The 22,559-nt window shown below is 38.2% G+C and overlaps 2 protein-coding genes across 4 annotated transcripts; one reads left to right on the top strand and one right to left on the bottom strand.

The window, feature by feature from the left end:
- Position 1: 1 nt before the first annotated feature.
- LOC105381828 (27 kDa hemolymph protein) lies at positions 2 to 8,026 on the top strand. Of its 2 annotated transcripts, XM_038122463.2 has the most exons (8): positions 16 to 157; positions 2,044 to 2,142; positions 2,949 to 3,058; positions 3,806 to 3,918; positions 4,625 to 4,788; positions 5,187 to 5,308; positions 6,286 to 6,423; positions 7,732 to 8,026. In XM_038122463.2, the coding sequence occupies exons 1-8, from the start codon at positions 118 to 120 to the stop codon at positions 7,738 to 7,740; spliced, it is 795 nt and encodes a 264-aa protein (XP_037978391.2). In that variant the 5' UTR covers positions 16 to 117; the 3' UTR covers positions 7,741 to 8,026. The 2 variants fall into 2 exon arrangements, with proteins under 2 accessions (XP_037978392.2, XP_037978391.2); XM_038122464.2 differs by lacking the exon at positions 2,044 to 2,142 and having other exon boundaries at positions 2 to 157.
- On the bottom strand, positions 8,021 to 20,887 carry LOC105381827 (27 kDa glycoprotein). 2 transcript variants are annotated; one of them, XM_048628882.1, is made up of 8 exons: positions 20,554 to 20,887; positions 19,816 to 19,991; positions 15,546 to 15,658; positions 14,090 to 14,253; positions 13,113 to 13,255; positions 11,886 to 12,026; positions 11,512 to 11,547; positions 8,021 to 9,856 (listed from the first exon to the last, which is right to left on the bottom strand). In XM_048628882.1, the coding sequence occupies exons 1-8, from the start codon at positions 20,591 to 20,593 to the stop codon at positions 9,764 to 9,766; spliced, it is 906 nt and encodes a 301-aa protein (XP_048484839.1). In that variant the 5' UTR covers positions 20,594 to 20,887; the 3' UTR covers positions 8,021 to 9,763. The 2 variants fall into 2 exon arrangements, with proteins under 2 accessions (XP_048484839.1, XP_037978390.2); XM_038122462.2 differs by lacking the exon at positions 11,512 to 11,547.
- Between the last annotated feature and the right edge of the window lie 1,672 nt (positions 20,888 to 22,559).

The raw sequence follows: 22,559 nt of genomic DNA, 5'->3' as shown, positions 1-22,559 counted from the left end.
CATAAACAGTGGCCGTCCGATATTACTCTTCAGTGTACCTTCGTCCATCGCCCGTCTGACACGTACTGTGGTTCAATAATAGACCCCCTGGAGATCCGATCTAGTGATTTATCAAACATGTTGTGGAAAGCAGCCTTTGTTATTGCGTTAGCAGTCGGTAAGTGTTTGTCGGATAATTTAATTAACTGAAGGTCGCGAAATTACTTAGCAGGGTTTCTTTAGGGTTGTTTCCAGGTGGTTTTAAAAAAATATATTTAAGAAGTTTATTCTAAAAGTTTTGCATTGCATTTTATTATCAACCTGTTGGAAATTGGACAACATTTTAAGTAGGTAGTTCCTTTGTGTGGGAGCTTTTAATTAAGTTAACGTAAGTAAATAAATGATTACATGATGAAGCTCATTATTATTTAGACTATAGATAGGTTTTAAAATAAAGTGTAGTTAAGAAAGGTCAGTGACCTTAGTAATTGATTTTACCAGTTTTATCACGCAGGATATGTGCGCAGAAAGTCTGTGACCTAAACTTGTGACCTAGATCCTAGCAAGTCCTGGATGTGGATCGATACAGGTGGATGCTGCCACCTGTTCGTAGGGTCTATAAATAGTACTTCACCAAATTATTAATTAATGAACTACATTCAAATAAGTACTAATTATATTTACGTAGGTAGGTTGTTAAATATTTCGTTGATCCTTGTTGGCCATCTTGTTGCCCAATTTAGTCCGGGTTCTTCGTTTTCAAATTCATATCGGTTTCTGTGATTGTATTCTACATCTAGATAGCGTAGCTAGTTAACACTAAGCTCCAGACACTAAAAGGATATTTTAAGTTAATCATCGATCAATAAATTGTATCTCAAAACGATTTCTTACATATTAAACTTGGAACTCGGTAGGGATCCGAACTTGGGACCTCTGCCCAGTCCGGTCGATAACATCGCCAACACATGAATGAAACTAACCACAACTGTTCACACAAGTCGGGCACGAGTCATTCATAGTCTGATTCACTGCGATCCCTTCTTCCTGCCTTCATGCAATAAACTACGTCCATTTACCAATTTACAAAGCAACGACCAATCACTCGGCTACATCTTCAGGGGTCCGGGCCGTGTTGTGACGGCGTATAACCGAACTAAACTTAGAAACCCCGGATAGTTATTATTGATGCATACTATGCATAGATGGAGCTTTCCCCGTGAGCTTTTCTTTGATTTGAAAGGTTTTCCCGTGGAAATTTCAGGTTAAACTTTCATTTAAATCGGCCTAGCCGTGTTTTAGTGAAAGAGTAACAAATATTCATCCATTCATGATTACAAACTTTCACGTTTGTAATATACCTACAGGGATGTGCATTGTAATATTACATGATGACCCGCTGGCGGAGCCATTACACTAAACTTTATCGTGGGGCGCCCTCCGCTCTCTGCCACTGAAGTGAGGTAGGAGACGGAGGATGGAAGAAGAGAAGAAGCGATAGACGCCTATGTCCAGTAGTGGGTGTGTGTTCACTGATTTATAAATTCTAGTGAGAAACATAAACTTGTAAGCTAGTGACAAGAATTAAACATTTAATACTTTAGTATTTAAGTACCTAACTTTATGTATTATTTGTTTACATCCACTGGAATTGTTCGAATGGGGTTATCACCGGGTTATATCAATATACCTATGTAATGATAATAGCTTTTATCAGTGAATGAGCCGAAGGAAGGTCAATGTACCCGACATGCTTTAACTACATATCGCATCTTACCTTGATTCTTAATTTCCCCGAGTTGCTCTTGAATTTTAAGTGAGAATTAGGTTGAGGCTGCAAAAACCATGTAGGTGTTAATAAAGATAGGTACTTATAAATACTTAATACAAATAAAGATATACTTAATAATACAAGTAATCCCGAAAATATCGTGACTACCAGTATTTTTGAGATAAATGTTGCGCAGATTATGTTGATCTTCCTTTGGGCCCATGACTGATACAACTCTACTCTGTAACTAACTAACTAACCTGAGTATCTACTTACTTACTAAATACCCTTAGGTGTACAAGGTTCTATAATTAAAAGAGATCTTAAGGCGGTAAAGATCGAAATTGATTCTGAAGAAGGCAATGATACCATCAGTTGCTACACTGATGAATGTAAGTATAAGTAAAATATAATTTATAGTGGTTCCTGTTGGATTCTTTCTTTTTCATTGCTGTACCCACTAACTTTTTTTTATTTTCTGATTGTAAATTATGACCTACCATCTATGTATATAATGTGCTGGTTTGTTCGTCTAGTAGGCGTTATCCTATTACGTTGGTAGTTTCTATATTATGTAGAGTAGAGGGTATTACTTATTTTAGTTGATTTTTTCTTCGTCTTGTTCTAATTGATTTGTAAGTAGTTCTTTCTATAGGCACATCATTATTATATACTTCAACAGTCTGATTTTGTTTTGTAGTGCTTTGAATGTGTACTTACGTAGGGATCCTAAATTTTAATAAATCTTCGTGTTGTATCTGTTTAGATAGGTAGTTTTAGAGATGAGCTAAATTACATAACTATAGGCTCATGTAGTCTATCTGTTACCTCTATATCAACATCACCAATTCTAGAAGACACAGTACTTACCTACTTAGTTAACTCAGTGTATATGAATTATGTGGTTTAATTTTCTAGAGCATGTCGTTTTCACCTGGATAAGTGGTAGTCCCATATTAGGTGTTATTATATAATTTATAAATTTCAGTCAGGTCAATTTAATTAATTAATTAAATACATTATTAATAAAAAGATATTAGCTGTCCAAATTATAGAAGTGGTACTTACCTAATTCAAATAAAAAAATAACCCAGATATAGAAGTTTAAGTCGTCCAACTAACAGAATGTGGAGATCGCCCATTTATCCAAGTCCCACTTACCCAGGCCTCACTTTACTTACCAACGCGGACTTTCCAGGTGTGACGGCGGAGTACAAGCTGTCGGATGAACAGAAGAACAAATTCCACGACATGGTGCTCGCCCAGTGCCAGAAGAACAAAGCCGATGGATCTGCACCGCAAGTAGAGGTAAGTAGTGGTACAGGGTGATGCAAAAAGGGTTGTTCAGAATGATCACCTGAGTCACGCCTTTTCGGCTTAGTATACCCTTTTTGCAACCACTTGTACCTATACGCATGCGATCACTATCATCTCCTCATCTCAACCCGTAGTCGTCCTCTGCTGGACATAGGCTTCTCCCAAGGAGCACGAACACTATGTCCTCTGCCTTTCTCATCCAGCCACTACCGGTCATCTGTCTAATATCGGCAGCCCAGCGGGCCGGAGGGCGCCCGTGCTACGCTAGCATATTTGTAGTCTCTACTCGAGAACTTGTTTACCCCACCGGTCATCGGTTTTACTTTAAACAAATTCCATACCCGAGTTCCTCAGGTGTGAAACTGACACTAACTACTTATACCTCTGTGCTTATGTTGAGAGTGGAAAATATGCCATAAAGATCGGAATAAAATCACGGTCTCACACGTCATGAGCACGGAATCCCTTTCAATTACTTATTGATAGGAATCAAGGCTTTGTTAATTGAACGTTTAAATCGACGATTATGGAGATTTCTGATTAACTAGCTTCTAATCAACAACAACAATCCCACCTATTGTAAATTCAAATTTACTCGTTAGGTTTTAGGAAGTAGGTACGAGCTATTATGTATACATACATCTACCGATACATGAACATATTAGGTAGGTACCTAATCTGCTAGCTAAAGTATCTCAATAAGTACCTTCTATAATGAATATTATAATTTGGTTCCAGGCGGCAGGCAATGACTTCCTCAAGTGCTTCGGGGACATCATCGACCCCAAGACCCTACGCGACGAGATCGAGGCCGCCAAGCCCAACGGAGCCCTCGACGAGGTCTTCAAGAAGTGAGTAGAATAGTCTTCTTCTTCTTAGCGTGTCGGTGACAAACATATACTATAGCTTGACTTTCAACTATTAGGTTTCTCACCGCGGTTAGAGGACTTCATTGAGTAACACACGAGTCCGCGTTGTTCTATGGAGGACTTCCAGTAAGATTAGCATTGTCAGTCAAAAAAATTAAAAGACAAGCAAGAGGGTGAATATCGCGAATTTCCAAAAGTCGTAGTTAGGTCATAAAAAAATTGTGTGACCTCCTATGTCTCCGGCACATATACGGCGCACCCTCAGCAGTCAGCTGATAAACCCTGTTCTATAGCTCTACTGCTATCGCCGACACGATAATACTCGTAAGCAGATCCGGTTATTTGGGTGGAAAATAATACCTACTAACTCTGCACCTTTTTTGCAACAGTTTGTTCTCAATGAGACATCATCTCATAAATGTGTGCTGTTAGTTTAAATTAATAAGAACCTTTGTTTTTTATGTGATTGCCTACTAACAACCTACCCAAGTTATTTTGCTTTTATTTAATTGTCACGAATTTTTGTTTGCTCCTACTTACAGTCATTACTTTTGTGTTATATGCGGGAACCTCTTAATGGCATCGAGTTGTTATGTGTTCATAAGTAATATTTAGTTATTAACAAAATGCTGTTGGTTCTCCACGGAAATGTAAAAATAAAAAATAAAATAAACCTCATTATCCACAGGTACTGCGCCAAATCGGCCCAGCTCAAGACCTGCGTGCACACTCTGACCGGCACAATATCCCCGTGCCTGGACGCCGGCGCGCGGCAGCACCTGCCGCTCTTGGACAACGGCACCGACCAGCTCCTCGACTTCGTGTGCTACAAGGACGGCGACCGGATCGCATGTAAGGGCTGGTAGTAGGGGATAGTTGGGTTGGAGTTATGGAGGTTAGAGGGACGTGCAGATGCCGTCAACTGAGGAGACAGGATCATCAACTGTACATGCTTGGATATTCTGGATAGGTGCAGTTGAATGTGCCAGAATATTTGTAAGGGATAAGGTTTCAACGTTATAGAATGTAAGCGGCGAACTCCCATTTCAAATCGCACGAAAGGTCCCCAAAATTTCTTGAAATAGCGCAAATACAACAATACTTTACAACCACCCACTGCTGGATACCACAGCCACTATATAAGGGCTGCCGCTTGAGCAACTAACACGCGTTCGCACTCTCGTTCGTTCGACAGCTACCTTCGCTCCTTTTCTTTTATAATAACTGCTCTATATCTTTCCCAATTCCAGTGTTCATCGCGGAGCAGGGCCCCGAGTGCATCCAGGCGAAGATGCCGGCGATCAGGGCGTGCGTGGAGCCGCTGCTCGGCAACGAGGCGCAGGCGGCGCAGCTCGAGACACTCACGCTCAATGTAAGATGCCTAATTACTGTTTGTGTAGTTAGAGTAAGGCCAGCCGAGCGTAATTTTGTGAGTTTCCCCGCCCCCCTCGTCCTCGCGCATCAGAATACGCGACTCACAAAATTACGCCTCACCCTTATACACTCACGGGCAATGAAACAGTTCCACTCACAAAATGCTGACACTAAACGACCTTAATTATTTCAAACATTTAATTTAAAATTTGAACAAAATATTATTGTTTTTAGTTGCTAATATCCTGATGCTCTGTTAAATGTACTTCAATGTTGCAGAAGGCGTCCTTAAGCTAGCCTTTTCCGTTTAGGAGTAATTTGGTGTTTTTCTCAGTGGAACCTTTTCATTGCCCGTGAGTGTATATATACCCTGAGGTATCCGCGCAGTGAGACGGGAGGGAAAATTGGCTAACTACCGCGCTCTATATCTAGTGAGGCGGAGTACCCAGTAATACAGGTTTTTAACCTGGCACAGGGGCTCTGGCTATTTTACTGTACTGTAATGTTTTTGAACAATAAACTATTTTCATTTTCATTTTCATCTCTCGCGTCTCTATATCTGTCTCTCTCTGTCACGCTTGTGGTGGCCTCACCCCGCATAAGTACCTCAGGGAGTGCACAGCACTATTGGTCACACTATAATCAATGGGATCGTAGGTTCACAGGGTACTGTAGTAAATGCTTGAGTACCTGGCTAGTAGGTGGATCACTAGGTACCGGTACCTACACAAATGTGTTTTCGCGGGGTTTCTAGTTGCCAATGATCAGTTTGTATGATCGTTCCCGAGGAAACTGCGGCGCGATGTGACGTTAAGTAATTTGGTAGATATACCTCCAGATATGATAAAGATAGTTAAGCACCAATTATAGAAAGATTTGGTACTTACCTAATAAGCGAAGTCATGATGTGTAGTTTCTAATCTAATCTGCTGTGCGCTTATACACCTGTATAACCCTTCCTTCTTCCCTCCCCAGGAGCAATGCGCGAAAGCGGACGCGTTATTCGCGTGCGTGGTGAAGGCGCTGGAGCAGTGCGACACGCCGACGCCCGCCAACATGGCCGAGGCGCTCTTCCGCTTCGTGCGCAAGGGGTCGCCTTGCAAGAGCGTCGTCGTAAGTATATTATTAGGGCGTCTTGCACAACAAAGTTAAATAAAATTAAATAGTTTGTCTCTTGCTCTGACAGTATAAGGTCATAGATTTAATTTAGTTAAACTTTGTTGTGCAAGACACCCTTATACTCACAATACAATAACAGTATATATGTCGCAGGCATCTGGTTTAATCTCCTTTTTGATTGAACCACTAGCCCGTTCATTGGATGGCGCTACTCAATTGTATGACTAGGCCGAACGTTGATTGTACAAGCGTGTCAAAACGTCCAACTAGTTAGCTGACTTAAAATCAGTCAGGTGGTGAATAAAACAAATATGGCGTCTAACAGCTGACACAAAAAACACCTATATTGTTAGTTTTTTGCAAATAAATTAGCTTTAAAGTGCGTTATTTGTGTTAAAATAGTGTGACAACATGGATTTACCTATTATTAGGCCGCGGGCGGATAGTTTCAAACATAAAATTGTGGCGAAACTGGATAATTATGATCAACAATTTATTGTTATTGTTTAGTTAATTTGTGAGATAAGAGCTTTGTAACATAGTCTTTTTGTTGACTGTTGTCTGGTCATGTTCACCCTAACCAGACATTAAAAAGTTGCTATACTAAATCCCATTCAACGACTTCGCTGAATGACGTTTAGTCAAGACGTCGAACGTTACAATCAACGACTTGACGAGTTGTCCTTAAGTCATACAATTGAATAGCGCCATCCAATGAACGGGCTAGTGGTTCAATCAAAAAGGAGATTAAACCAGATGCCTGCGACATATACATAGGAGCAATGCGCTATGGCGGACGGCGGCATTGTCTCTCTGAGAGCGGTCAGGTTCTCTATGGGGGTACTATTGTAAGTACCTGCACCCCGGCTCTCTCGAATGGAAACTTTGTGCATATCCCCTTGGTCTGAACTGCTTGTTGTGAGTTCAACCCTAGATAGCATGGTCTGTCAGACAGGGGTCAGGTGTATTTGGTCGACTGTAATTCTTATAGATGAATGGATGAGGTAGTCAGATTAGCGCTAATCGCTGGATCCAAACGAAAATAAACCTACCTACATAGGTAGGTACTTTAGATAGGTATTTAACGCAAACGAAATAGTTTACGTACGAGCTTACACAGAAATCAGCGCCTGTAGCGGTCATGATGATGAAACGAACACTAAGGAGATTTAGTAGATGACTGGGCACCTACTATTATAATGAAAAAGTTGAGGCTCAGTTAGGTAATAGCACCCACAGCGGTAACGCACTCATTGGATGATGAATAAGTTCTTTGTCATAAACAGGCTTTTTTTGTTTCAGAAAAACTAAGGTGTGGATTGAAGTCTTCAAAGCAAAACAGATCTTCTCCCTTCGTACATACTACATACAGTGCCATTTTCAATGCCCATGACTTTTATACTATCTAAGTAGTGTTAATACTCTCGATTGATTATAAAAAGCTTTAATTTAATTTATTCGTTTGAAATTTGGAAGACAATGCCAATTTAGCAGTTACCAAAATAAGATGTTTTCGTGGAAAAAAATTACCATATAACCTACCTATACCTATAGTAGCTAATGTTTACGGACTGAAATAAAACAGATTAAATTACCATCCCTTGTTTATTTTCAGCACAACTCACACAAAGTTATCACAACACCAACTAATCCCGTTACAATAATAGCTGTTAAAGTTAGAACCTTCATAAAGGTCTAAATAATCTGCTAATCTCATTAAACTTATTCATAAAAGGTAGATATTCCGTCAAGTCAATGAACCCGACACACGAAATCAAGCTAGCTTTCTGCTTTATTCCAAGTTTAGGCAATATCATGGGTCAATTGCCCCCTTTGTCTAATGACGAAATAATTAGGCCTTACTACAGTAAAAGTTTTGTTGTGGAAGATTTCAAATTATTGAAGTCATATTTTTATAAGCAATAAGTTTATCTGTGTTGATATTTGCACTATTCAGGTTAAGTACGGGGTTGGTATAGCTTTACATTTCACATAATTATACTGAATGATTATTAATAGTCATGTTTGCTCATTTGCGCATTACAAAATCAAAATAATAAATTATATAAGTATAAAAAATATCGTAGCAAAAATTCTATATGGTGTACTCTAATATGCTACACGAATTTTTAATTCAACATCGAAGTGGTAATTTTTTGGCCACTTTTTTAGCACATGATATAAAAGGGTGTGAGAATGTTTAACATTTGTTCACATAAAGTTATATTTGGGATTTGGGACAACCACATGCAATGAAGCGTATTGGCACCTATTTACTTTCACATTCACTTATAACTACCCCTATTGCTCAAATACTCATGCTTAGAAAACCAAACTTGAGCAAATACATAATAATATTATATAGTTTGTATTAATGCTTACCTATTTTTTGTTATGAACCTACATCTACAATGCAGTATCAAATGAAATACATAAAATACCCAAGTTTCATATGCACTAGTTACACTGTATACATAGATATGTACTAATTTGCGAATGGCCATTTTACTACATCTAGACAAACAATATTATAACTACATTGATGCACATAATATTTACGATAGCTCTGGATATTTTGAATAACAACAAAGCTCTTTATAATGCATTTTTAACACACGGAATGTCACGACATCATCCATAAAAAATTTAAAATTGTATTTCACTTTGTGCTCTCTATATTTATTACCAGACTGGAAGCTTACTGCTTGATTAAACATTAGTATCAAAATAAATAATCTACTTAAATTGTAATACGTATTTCTGCTATTACAATAATTAAAATGAATGGATTGCTCGATCGAGGACGGACAGGCAATATATCTCATGTGATTTTTATGATTATGTATACAGAAAAAACCGGACTCTTATCAAATACCCTGTGCGTATGGTAAAGCCTTAATTAAAACTGCCTATAATTATAATTAAACTGTTTTATATATCACAAAATTATACCACTCAAAGCTGCAGGCCACATCAAAAACACTTACCAAAGGAAATGAATCAATACATAAAAAACACTACATATTATTATTACAATAACGTGATCTTTGATAAAACTGCCCAGGCAGAAATAAGAGTAACATAATATCATCACTTTCTTTTGAAGGCAAGACTATTTCTACTCGACAACAATAGCTAGTTTTATTATTTGCTTACAGCAGGTCTCTATTTGACTTTACTTTTGTAATTATACTTTTGAAAATCAATTTCTACCCTAGACATCAGTACGCTTTCAAATTGATTCAGCAACTTAACCTTTTACGTTCTTGTTAAATGTTGGGAACTTGTGTCTTATCGCAATACATGTAATGATGGCTTATAGACTGTAGTTTCCTTACATGAGGTAGGCAGCGATGACGGATGTGAGGATGGTGGCGGTAGCGATGGACAGGCCACTGGCTGAGCCTGGCTTCTGCTCTGAAGGGTCCTGGAATTGAGTTTTTATTTATTAATTACACTTTTATGAATGTTGCAAAGACCCCATTAGAATACACAACACGGGGAAAGACATCTGACAGAACCCTTATTATATTCGAATAAGGGTAGTGTTTTGTTTGTATCATGTCTTTTCCCGTGGAATGGGATATAGCTAGGCCACTAATAAAAGATTCACATTGAATGTGTATGGAATGAAAGACAATAACAAATGTCATTAAAAAACTATGAAATAATGAGGGACGAACACAACGCATTTCCCCTATGTAGGTACAAACAGTTAACATCTAACTCTAAGTGAATGTAAGCGTACTATCGTTCAACAGACGCTAAAACCCGGCACTATTTATCAATGGGGAATTATAAAACGAGCGAACAAAAAAAAACTTTGCGACTGATGATGACATACTGTTTTAATAACTTGAGCGGTATGAATTTGAGTAAGCGAAAAATTAACTAAACTGACGACGAATATTGATTTATAATAAAATCCAGAACGAGCTTACAAAAAGTGGACTGTGATAAATCCATTTCAGATATTAAAATTTTATCCGAGCGACTTAATTACTAAGTGAGCGACTGGAAATACAGAGAGGGCAACTTCAATATTAAGATATATTCGATTTTTCTAAGTGAGGTTATACTTAGCGAACTACTAAAAAGTTCACTTTGAGCCAAGTTTTGTATGCTGCTTTATTAATTATTATTGGATACTGATATTCTATTTGAGGGCTTATGTTTTTTATTTTGATACGCTTTTTAATGAAAACTACAGATTTTTAAATGCACTGGCAAAAAGGATCGTGCGACTGTCCCGAATTTTTCAATAGATATGTATGCAAACACGTTTTGGGGCTATCAATTCGGCTCAAACTAACAACACCACCACTGGAAGCAAAATGATACCCATTGGACAAAAAAGAAAACGTAGCCGGCCCAATAAGTCCAAGCCCGCACTTATATACCAGTGACGATGAGTAGTAGGGCTCCTCATACCTATCAATGTTTCTTAGTATTAATAACAAGTTTTTTTTTTAGTTGACTGAAGCGTCTTATTTAAATTTTTGTTCATTTTATTGAAATAAATGCATGCATATTACTTTATTTTTATGGAGTACATTGTTTTATTTAATTACCCTTATATTTCAATAATAAAATTTCTCAACTAATAGAATAGTGTTTCTTCAAATAGTTATTTCATATTATTTTTATTTTTTAAATGTGAGCTCATTATACTCTGCTCATTAGTGTATTTTTCAAAGTGGTTTTTGTATTCGAAACACTTCATTTAAGATAAAATGCCGCTCAGTATAAAAAATACATTTGCCAAATATTGAAAAAAATGCAGGACGTAACGTTGACACTCAAACAAATATTAGGTCGCTCAAATATTATGAAGCTGCTCATTTTGTATTTTAAGTAACTCAAATTAATGTTTGTAAGTTGCTGTTCTGTTGATTTCTCGTCACTCGCAGTCAGTCGCTCACTTAGTAATTCTATAACCCAAATTAATTAATTTTGACACTTAGAACTGTAATTTACAGTCACTCGTTTTATTGCTACCCTTTATCAATGAGCCCTAATGATGCGCTTGGACAATACAAATGGTGGACCAACTAGTAATGGCCGCGGTCACATCTAACTTACACCTCGCCTGCCGTTCTTGTTTTTCTCTCCGTGTTCCTGATAAAATATTTATTAATTAGGAAGGTTTATATGGTAAATAACCAAAAACTTGCTGTACTACCACATAACTGTTTAAATCTAAAATTGATGATAAAAATATCCTTTTTTCGCTAAACAGGAGTTAAACACAGCCTAAGTTTTTGTAGTAAGACTATGTTTAACAATATTTTGAAATCTTTCAAAACAGTAGAAATAACTAACGAAACTATAATAATATGCCACTTTTTAGCGGCTTTATTTTCGTACAAAACTATGCTTATGCGCTAGGTCATATGGCCTGTATTTTTAACCAATACCTCTCGTAAGAAATGACAATAACAGCCTAGAATACTCACAGGGAACTTCACACAAGGCGTGGCCTTGCGCGCGAACTTGAACAGGCTCTCGACGATGTTGGCGGAGGTGGGCTGCTCGCACGTCTCCAGCGTCGCCACCACGCACTTCTGCAGCTGGGACAGCTGCTTGCACTCCTTCTCCTGGGGACGGGGAGGGGGTGGGGTTAGAAATATAGGGTGTTTGATGGAGAGCGTAAAGAATGGATAGAAAAATTATAAACGTTGACTATGAAATGTAGACCTCAATTAGTGTCTAATTCGCTAATAAAGAGCTAATTTCCTTGTAGAAGATGCCGGAAAAAATAATACCTACCTGTCATTAAATATCGTGAGTTGCACATTACATATCAAATTTGCAATGGAAATCGTGTTGCATGGATCGCCACTGGTAGACCTAATTCTCGTAGCCCTTCGATGTAAACAAAGCATGCAAATAACGTTGTCGAAATCCCATTTTAGTAAAAACATTTTTCATAACTCTAATAGTTGCATTGCAAAATAGATTTCCTTTAAGTCGTGTCCCAAAGGGACATGAAATGGTTCATCAATATTCCCCAAACAAGCAAGTACTTACACACATATTTGTGGGCGAAACGTATTTTGGGCGGATAACAGATGTCTGATAGGTAATAAACTTATAAATAAATTTAAAGATAACTATACACAACTGTTTAAGTTTTGTAAAGTCCTACCATTAGAAGAAAAAATTAAGTTGTCAATTTTAAAAGAAGAAAATCATCATATTTCCCAAATAGTTTATAAATCCCGCCCCAAAGCACTTCGAATTTTAACATCAACAAAAAAATGTATCTTGCCTAAATATCGGAATTGCTTTGGGATGAGACATTGGAGATACTTACTGCCCAAAACCATTAATGAATTGCCCCTAGATATGCAAAGTGTATATTTAAATTGTGGTTATAAAAAACAACTGAAGAGATGTTTCATAAAAAAATTATTGTAATCTGTACTGTATTCTTAACTATCTCATTGAATAACTTATAATATTTAATAACTAAATACCTACCATAAGTGATAACTACTAGCTAATTACTAATATACCTACTTGTTAAATAATGCATGTGATATAAAAATATTTTACTATTAAGTAGCTCTTAAACCCTTAATGGATTTCTGCTGCTTGTATTAGGCATATTGTATTTTTTTTTGTGTAATTTCTTATTCAATAAATAAAAAAAAATAAAAATAAATGAATGATAAACTCACATCAAAAGCGATGGTGGGTATGGAGTCGACACTCAGCTCGTTGGGGTCGAACTTGACGTCGCTGCCCATCGTCTCGTTGAAGCAGTTCTGGATGTCCTCCTGTTTCGACTTGAAGCAGTCTGGGCCGCCTTCCGCTATGAACACTGGGAATGGGAATAGTCAGGGTTAATTATTATTAACTAACATGGAAGTTAATTTAAGGTTTCACACTCCTTTCCATTTAAGGAACAGGTGAATTGAACCAATTTTCATTAAAATCGGTTCAGCCGTTTTGACGTGAAGAAGTAACAAACATACCCACATACTCACAAACTTTCGCCTTTATAATTGTTGTTGCAGTCCTATGGCACCCCAGAGGTGCAGAGGGTCTCCACTAACGTCCGCCACTTCCGCCTACCTTCGGCTGTACTTTTGGCCTCGCTCCAGCTTAGTCCAGCGGCTCGCACGCAGCTCGTTTTCGATGATTCGGCGTCATGTTTGTACAGGGCGTCTACGGAAGCGCTTGCGATTTAAAATATATCGCCTTTATAATATTAGCAGGATAATCAACTCACGCGCGATCCTGTCGCCGCCCTTGAAGCACACGAACTGTGCGAGCTGCTCCGTGATGTTGTACACCGTCTTGAGGTGCTTCCCCTCGTCCGCCGTGAAGCAGGGCTTGGCGGCCTCGGTCACGTTCTTGAAGCAACCCTCGAAGGATGGTGTCTTGTCGCAGTATCTGACTTTGTTCATCATCATGAACCATCACGGGTCTTCTTCCAACGAAGGAAGGATTTAGGCCACGCTGGCCTAGTGCGGGTTGGTGGACCGCAACACACGCAAGCTTGTTTTAAGAGAGTTGTCAGGTAAATGCAAAACCCGACAGTCAGATGTTTTCAAGCTTCCCGAAGGTCTCTGACTAGGCTTAACGACTGCTGCCGAAGCAGAAACCGGGAACCAAGCAAGCCGTTGTTCATAGATAGATATAACCAACTCACGCGCGATCCTGTCGCCTCCCTTGAAGCAGACGAACTGTGCGAGCTGCTCCGTGATGTTGTAGACCGTCTTGAGGTGCTTCCCCTCGTCCGCCGTGAAGCAGGGCTTGGCGGCCTCGGTCACGTTCTTGAAGCAACCCTCGAAGGATGGTGTCTTGTCGCAGTATCTGGTTGGTGGTAGATAGATATGTTATTAATTATTTATTTGCACACAAGAGCAGCTGCTGCTACTCTCGGGTTTGTTATCGACGTAGATATACGTCACTATATATCGCGATTTGCCATAAATACGGCGTTGTGATTGGTGGATTAAAAGAGTTGATCGGCGTCAATAGCGAACCAGTGCAGCCCTTTATTGACACAATTAAAGAACTTGTAAAATAAAGGTACAAAAGGCGAAAACTATTTCTTTCAGACAATCTTTGGGTTGGAAGGATATGTGAACCAAGAGGTTTATGTATACTAAGAATGATATTGATGTTCTATTTATCAATAGCAAAAAAGCCGTCATAGTGTTAGATTAGGAGACAATTTCTTGGGTGTCACAAACGTGCAGGTTGCTTATATTCAGTGTGAAGTTTTTTACACTGCGTGCACAACTGATTAATTTCTTTCCAAATTATCCTCGGAAAATTGTAACCTAAACAATTTGTTTCCTCAAAAGGGAGGAAATCACCTTGAAAATCATTTTCCTTCCAAAACTTTAGCCTTGTGTTTTATGGCGTTTCATTTTCCCTCCAGAACATGTGATGTTGTAAGCCAATTTAGCCATTAAAGCCGTTTCTACTAAGGTCAATGGCCCATGAAAGACAATAATTACATTACTTAGCCTAATTTACCTCTGATCACACACAGATCTAATACTTTTTCTATGAGATCATCACTTGCCACCGTCAAATTTAATTGACCTCAATGTGTGAACCGCGATCTCAGACTCTAAGGCACTGAGGATAAAGGTTAAGTACCTCTCAATAGATACATAATAGACACATTTGGCAGTTTGACCTTACCACAGTCGAATGACCAAGGAATGTATGTAGCTAGGATTCTATTTTTATCTCGCTGTAAGGTCTGACAAAGACGTTATCATTCGTTTATGAAGCATACTTCACCCGATGGGTCAAAGTTACAGTATAAACGTTGGACGGTTCATATTATTCTACTCTTTTTGATTGTGAGGGTGCTAGGTAGGTAGCTTGTGTCTGTCTGCACGAAATATAACATTTATGCATGTGGTTTTAAAATTAATGAGAATCGGAGACATTACACTACACACATTATGGCGACTAATGCTGGATGGTGGGTTGGGTTTTTTGCAGTCGTGAAGGCCAAATTATATTCTGTTACCTACACTAAGAACATCATCGAGGTACAAAATGATCCAGGTATTTGGAAGCCCATGGTTAGGTAAGTACAAACATTGTGTTTGCGCGCCTGCGTGTGTGTGTGTGTCACTCACTTCTTGAACACCTCGTCGACCTTGCCCTCGGGCTTGGCGTCCTCTATCTCCTTCTCCAGCACGGCGCGGTCCACCAGCCCGTTGATGCACGTCATGAAGTCTTTCGCCGCGTTCTGGAAAAAACATTCAATCTTATTCATTTGTCCTTCCATCTTGTTCCATCCACTGAAGTACTATCAGAGGATGAGGGCTACCGCTACGTGGCGACTCTCTCGTGCCACACAAATTTTCGATACCACCTACTGAGTATAGTGACCGATACAGTATTCTCGGCCGAGCACTCAGTTCATTGGTCAAGGATCGGCCGAGGATACTGTCTCGCCACTATACTCGGCAGGTGTAACAAGAGTGTTTCGGCAGACATGAATACCCATACATAGTTATACCATTATCTAACTCATAAATTATTGTATTTAATAGTTTTTATCTCGTCGGGCTCTGACCAGAAAACCTGAGGTAAATAGCCAGTAGCGGTTTTTTAGTACACATTTGTAGTACACATAGAAATGTGACTGCCTACTACCGGTCACACAAAAATGGTAGCAGGACAGAGTTATACTGCGCGAGTCGAATAATATGCCTAACTTTTAACTGCCAGGATACAAATAAACAGTGTCTGTTTTTAAGGCATAATTTGTCCTGCGTAAATCCTTATCATACACATGTAGGTATCATATATCATAAATAATCAATCGCCACAGAAAAAGTTAAAATATAATGTTATGATGTGAAGTGATAGTATTGCTATTAACTATTGATAAATATTATGAATAAATAGGGTAATGTGGTGTGTGATATGCATTTGTAGGTCACAGTTGTTGTGTTTAGTTTAAGTGATAGCTGATTACTGTACAGTGGGATACATTTGGCTTTTGTAGCGTAATTTGCGGGTGGAACTAGACTAAATTTAGTAGTATAGTGGTGTGATACTTTACTTTCATAATAAGGGTCATGGTCATGTGGGTACGCTTATGAATAACTATAGGTATGTAGGTATAGGTAGTACCAATTAAAAGGTATGTTAAAAAAAAAACCAACAGTAGGTAGGTATCAAAGAACTTTTAAGTGTGAACAAACTCTTTGTAGTGGTTTCATTATAATCTTTGTTCCAAAGCAAGCATCTTGATGAGTCAATGAAATGAAACACTTTTGTCATTTAAATAAGGTATTTACCTACATTAAAACAATGGCAAACTCCCAACGCTGAATCACAAAGATCTAGGGTTATTGAACAGTTAATAACTCGTTAGCATGATTATAATCCCTCTAGAGGAAACGACAAAACTACATTTTACTAATTGCCTATTATTAACGCGTGAGAGACAATCCAAGATTTCCATTTAGGTATATAGGTAATTATTAAGGAATATAAATATATTTTTTATATGTTTATAATTTAAATATCTGTATGCAGTAAGTACCTAATATAATAATAAATATGGCTACAGTTTTTGACCAACCCATGACCCATGAACTTAGACAAGTAAATATAAACTTAGGTGGTTGACATATCTTTGCCCATGAACAATAAGTAGGTACCTATTCGTTTATTTTAATCTAGATTTAACATGGGCAATGAATCGGTGGCAATTACGACATCACACACTAACTACATCAAACAAGGTCAACGCCCTTGTTACCTACAATGACGATAGCATACTTAGAATGACAATATACGAAGAAGATGGAGTGTCAGTGCAAAAGAAACGTTATGACAAAATATAACACCCCACTTCTAGCTCTTATTTTGATAAACCTATTTCGGTTAGAAGATTTGTAACATTATTCATTAGTACAATAGTTGTCATTAGGTTGAACTTAAAACGCTTTGACAGTAAACAAAATGTAGACAGTTTTTATTGCTTTGTTTTTGTATGTGACACAGCATCTTGTTCGTATATTGTTAATCTAAGGTAGAATGCGCGTGCGCAAGCGCTTGGAAAACTTAAGGAAATTACCGACTCGACGCTACCCAAGGTGAGTGAAACATGGTAAACACTAACTGCTTAATGAATGATGCATTGGAATTTTATTGTTACATAATTAAGTCTCTGCAACGATCAGCTTCATTAATATATTCATTACAGCAGTTTCCGAAATATCAACCGTCTTTCTGCCTTCATTGCACCTTTGCCTACCCTTGAAGGTATTCCAGGCAATGTTTAAATACATTGAGTCGTGTCTTGTAACTCACTTATCGACACACGAACGGCCGAGCCGGATGCATATTTATCAGTTGAAATAAATAATTTAAGATAACGAACGATAGAGGTCAAACGAGAGAAACTACGGAAGGGCCAGCCACCTCGTAAACAAACCAGATGTTTGACGGCTAATGGGGACTACCTGAGTTTGCGATTTGTTGAGCCGCTGACGGTTTCGGAACTCACAGAAGGATGCACAAATACAAAGTAAACTCAAAACACTTCTACTGCTTTAAACTACGTACTAGTTTCCGTATTCTTCCACACATTTCAGGTACTAGAAAAACACGTTTAACCATACAACTAGTACGAAAGGAACGTAACATCTACTAGCTATACTTACTTGCTACTGTTGCTAGCGAGCTAAGTACCTAGTTCATTTATACACCTAATAATTAAGCCGTCCCCAAAGCATTTCGGCTACAGATTCTGACTTATTTAAGTTGAAAATGGGAAAAAAACTTGTAGTTTCCTCAAGTACTTATTAAAAATCGACCTTCGTACCGGTGTCAAGTAAATGGAGGAGACCAATTAGACACGAGGAAATAATACTTAACTGTTCTTTACAAGTGTTTATAAGTATCAGGAAAAATTTGCACACATTTATCAGGGTGATGGAACAGGTGGCATTATGTGTGATAGCTGTTTCAAAGCCTCATCTGCTTTGCTGGAAATTTATCAGCACTACAGCTGTGCCCGCTAAGCTAGGCAAGATATTATACTGTGCGTTTAATGTACAAGCATGTCCATAGATTAAAGATATTATAAATTGAATAGTTTAGAGGAAATAAATTTTAATATAAGATATTCAGTTCAAAGCCATTGTATGGAAAACTGCACTCACTTACCATCATGAATTTAATTTAATCTTTTTAATTCTGTATTAAAGAGATAGACGTTATTCAAATCGTAAAGTACAATTTGATGAGTTATTTATTATCGTCATTCATGTTTAGTTCAAAGTCCGAGTGAGTACTAGATATCAGGAAATGATTCAAGAAGTTTGCACATAATTTACGTCTAATGTTCATTTGAAATCGCATGCTAGGTATTTGGTTTTCTGTTAGAGGAATCGTTAGTTAATTAAAATATTCTCCATTTATGCATCCATACGTATATGTATATTATGACCAAGATATTATGTTTGGCACCCACTGCAACAGACAGATACCCAAAACCAATGGCTATGGTAGTATTTATTTGTTTTCGGGTGAAATATTTAAAGCCCACAAATGCATTTTATGTAAATGATAATTAAATACAACAGTAAAATTCCTATATAAGGTGATTCATTTAAACTATTTATCATATCACATTGGTAATGATAGTGATGTACCTATTAACACAATGTGAATTAAGATTAATTTTAGATTATCATATTTAGGGCAGCTGATAAACCACATTATTATTTATACACATGGATTAAATTTAGGTAATGTTCATATTGCACATCCATAAGTTACATCAATGGAGTAGAATTGTACTTGTAAATATTTAAGATATAGCCTTGAACACAGTAAATTATGTGTATACTAAAATAGTTTTGAAGTACAACAAATTTAAATGCATGTAATTTGTATTCACTCTACGTAGTATGTAACAAACAGATTCTAACTATATTTCTTTAAATATATAACTAGTAGGCAACAAAATGGAGTAGGGATATGGCTGGCTGGATGAGGAAGGCCCAGGACAGACTGATGTGGTGCTGCATAAGAGAGGCCTGTGTCCAGCTGTGGAGAACTATAGTCTCTACCAGACAACCAAACAAATGTTTTAATGTTTAACACATATTCTATTCTCTGTGGGGTGTAAGTACCTGCACCTGGCTCTCTTGAGTGGAACCTTTGTGCATATCCCCATGGGCTAAACTGCCTTCCTAAGCTTAGACCATTTCCCACCACCCTGGTCCACGGTGGGTTGGTGGGTTAACATATCTAGATATGCAGGTTTCCTCACGATGTTTTCCGTCACCGTAAGAGCAATGGTATACATTGTACTTAAGTTAAAAGAACTCATTGGTACATGTCAGCGCCGGTGTTTAACACATACATATATAAATTCACCTCAACATTGCTGAAAGCGTCAGGCCCTCCATTCTTCTCGCATTTCTCCTTGAAGACGCGAGTGGTCTTGTTCTTCAGTTCCTCCACTTGTCCTTTGTCCACCTTCCCTTGCAGCTCTGGCGGCAGAGAGTCCACTGCGCTCGACAGTGACTCATCTGTTTGGCATACTGCTGTGCCTGCAATTATTGTGTTGTTTTGCTTGTAAATGAATTGTACTGTTTATTTACTAGGTTTTTAGGTATTGATGCTTATAGTTATGACAGTTATACTGAGAATTGTTGCTGACTAGTGTCAGCAAACTGATGGCAGCTACAAAATGCATTTAAATTGACACACACACAAAACAATTTTAAATTGATTAATATTTAACTTAATAATATACACTTAAAACATACAAGCAAAATAAATAACAATATCTCATTAAGTTATAAATAGTTATACCTAATGTGGAATTGTGGAATATCTCTTAATTAATGACAAGGAAAACAACCATTGTTAACCAGTTCTTCAACAGAAACCAGAAAAAAATACAGATTTGTACTTTATTTTTACCTGAATATTAATGCGAAAAAAGAGAGTTATTAACTAGATTAATTTAAGTAAAATTACTTAGATATTTGGGTATTTACGAAAGACGCATGTTAACTAGAGTACGGGAACGGCAATATTCAGGGATCTTGGAATTTTCCAATAAGAACAATAGATAGGTTACGAAATTAGGTCTTAATAAGTACTTACCGATGAGTAAAACTGACACAATAAAAAACTTTAGGGCCATCTCGAAGCTGCAGGCGGCAGGTAAAATCACGCAAACCCTAAATTCATAAGCTGCTTAACGACAAAACCGGTTTGGCCGAAATTGTTTTGTATAAGACAAGGTTAAGTTATTATTTTCAATGCCCTACTTTACACCTAAATCACTCCAGAGCAGACGGAGGACGATAATTATTATGGCACACACAACAACAAACACTTCTGGTACGTTTAAATTCACCGGAAATAATGAAATTAAATTTATTTTAGTGGTAGAAAATGAATGACTGCGTGAATCTGCCAATGTTCGTCATTGAGTGACACTGACAGGTGACAGCTGACAGAGCTAACTAGGGAAATTTTGACATTTGCATTTCACCTGTCACCTATATAGTCTGTGTTAAACGAAAAGTTATTATTCTGAGCTATAGTTCTGGCTCTGCCAAGAGCACCGCTACACATCTTCATAAATCTAAAAAGTAACTAAATTAAACATAGATGTACTATTTCAAAGCTATAACTTTATTTACTAACTTAAAAAGATCAAACTTAGTTAAGTACCTACCTATGTAAAAAAACCAGGGCGCCACCAACGCCGTCTATTCATCGGCCCACCTTGCCCTCGCCCACCTTGCCCTCGCCCACCTTGCCCTCGCCCACCCATTCGAGTAGTCTGATAATCATCCGTGGTGGTCGCAACGAGTATCTCCTCTTCAACCAGTTCGGGCGCCACATACACCTCATACACGAAGTACAAAAAACCAATCGTAAAGAAACTGACGAAGCACGTCGCATACTGCGTCATGCAAGCAGTGTTGCTGCAGACGGCACATCTTATACCTGAGGTGATGAGGAATGCGAGGCATAGAGGCAGGATGGATATAGTTTGCAGGGCGCAAGTGATGATGTTATAGAAGAACTGCGTGATGAGCCGCAGCAGATGTTCCGTCATCACGATTATGGTCATCAGGGTTCTGGCGACGATGAAGGCGATGCACGCACACACTGATTTCATCTCGTGCCACGGGTGGCATACTTTTTCTTTTCGGTCCATGGTGTGGTTTTCTTTTTCGGGAATACCTAGTTACAACGGTGCAGCAGTATTTTCTAAGGTGATTTATATATATATTTTAGTCCTTCAACAGTTATTGCAGATGATAAAGTGCCTACAAGCTATGATTTTATTGTAATATCAAACAGAACAAAGTGCAAAATACCATCGAAACACAATAAAACTCAGTTTAAATCTTTTGAAAGTGGTGAATTGGTTTTGTCTTGGTTTTGTCACTTTCATTATTCCCTTGTGTCACCATGTGTCACACCTTGTAATAATGATGAGATACCTACATACAAAGTCCTTGCCTACAACCTTGCCTACAACATAGGCGTACGTAGAGGATCGCGATCGTCGGACCCAACATAAGGAGGCCTTTTGGCAGCAGTGGCAGTTGGGTGTTAAGTAGTTCTGACGTCACTGCTGAAATGCTGAAGTAGCAGTGATCTGAAGTTGTATAATAGAAGCTGAAGAAGGAAGGCCGAGTAAATAAAAGAAAGTAAACATAGGTGGTGGAAGTGGTTTGATGCCAAAGGGGCGGTGGACATAGTTGTACTTGCACTTGTGTCCTTCGTAGAGGCCTAACATTGTCTGATGATGATGCGGGATAGTCTACAAAATAGTAGGTACCTACAGGTAGTTACCTCATGCAATACAATTCGGTAAACCACTAGAAATAAAACCAGGTTTTTATAGCATTGAGCATTTTGTTATATTGCTCACGGCGGCTGCTCCGCCACAGCGCAGCTGTCTGAAAACGCTATCAGACGCGATTCAGCATTGTAATCATCTATGTTTATTAAATACGCCCATATTAAGTAGAGAATGAGTATCGTAGCTAAACTACAAGCACAGCCAGCGCGCGGGGAGGGGCATGCCCCCCCGCTGCCACACACGAAACATTTGAACCCAGAGGTGAGGAGGAATATGCAGCAGA

This window comes from Plutella xylostella, chromosome 22 (assembly GCF_932276165.1).
Source record: "Plutella xylostella chromosome 22, ilPluXylo3.1, whole genome shotgun sequence".
Taxonomy (NCBI): Eukaryota; Metazoa; Arthropoda; class Insecta; order Lepidoptera; family Plutellidae; genus Plutella; species Plutella xylostella.
The sequence above is the reverse complement of the archived record's forward strand: the minus strand, read 5'-3'. Positions and strand labels throughout refer to the sequence as shown.

Coding starts and splice junctions, on each gene's coding strand:
- LOC105381828 (XM_038122463.2), top strand. CDS start 118: ATGTTGTGGAAAGCAGCCTTTGTTATTGCGTTAGCAGTCG. Junction 158..2,043: donor TGTTATTGCGTTAGCAGTCG/GTAAGTGTTTGT, acceptor AAATACCCTTAG/GTGTACAAGGTTCTATAATT. Junction 2,143..2,948: donor CAGTTGCTACACTGATGAAT/GTAAGTATAAGT, acceptor CGGACTTTCCAG/GTGTGACGGCGGAGTACAAG.
- LOC105381827 (XM_048628882.1), bottom strand. CDS start 20,593: ATGGCCCTAAAGTTTTTTATTGTGTCAGTTTTACTCATCG. Junction 19,992..20,553: donor TGTGTCAGTTTTACTCATCG/GTAAGTACTTAT, acceptor CAATAATTGCAG/GCACAGCAGTATGCCAAACA. Junction 9,857..11,511: donor ACAAGAACGGCAGGCGAGGT/GTAAGTTAGATG, acceptor ACTCAATTCCAG/GACCCTTCAGAGCAGAAGCC.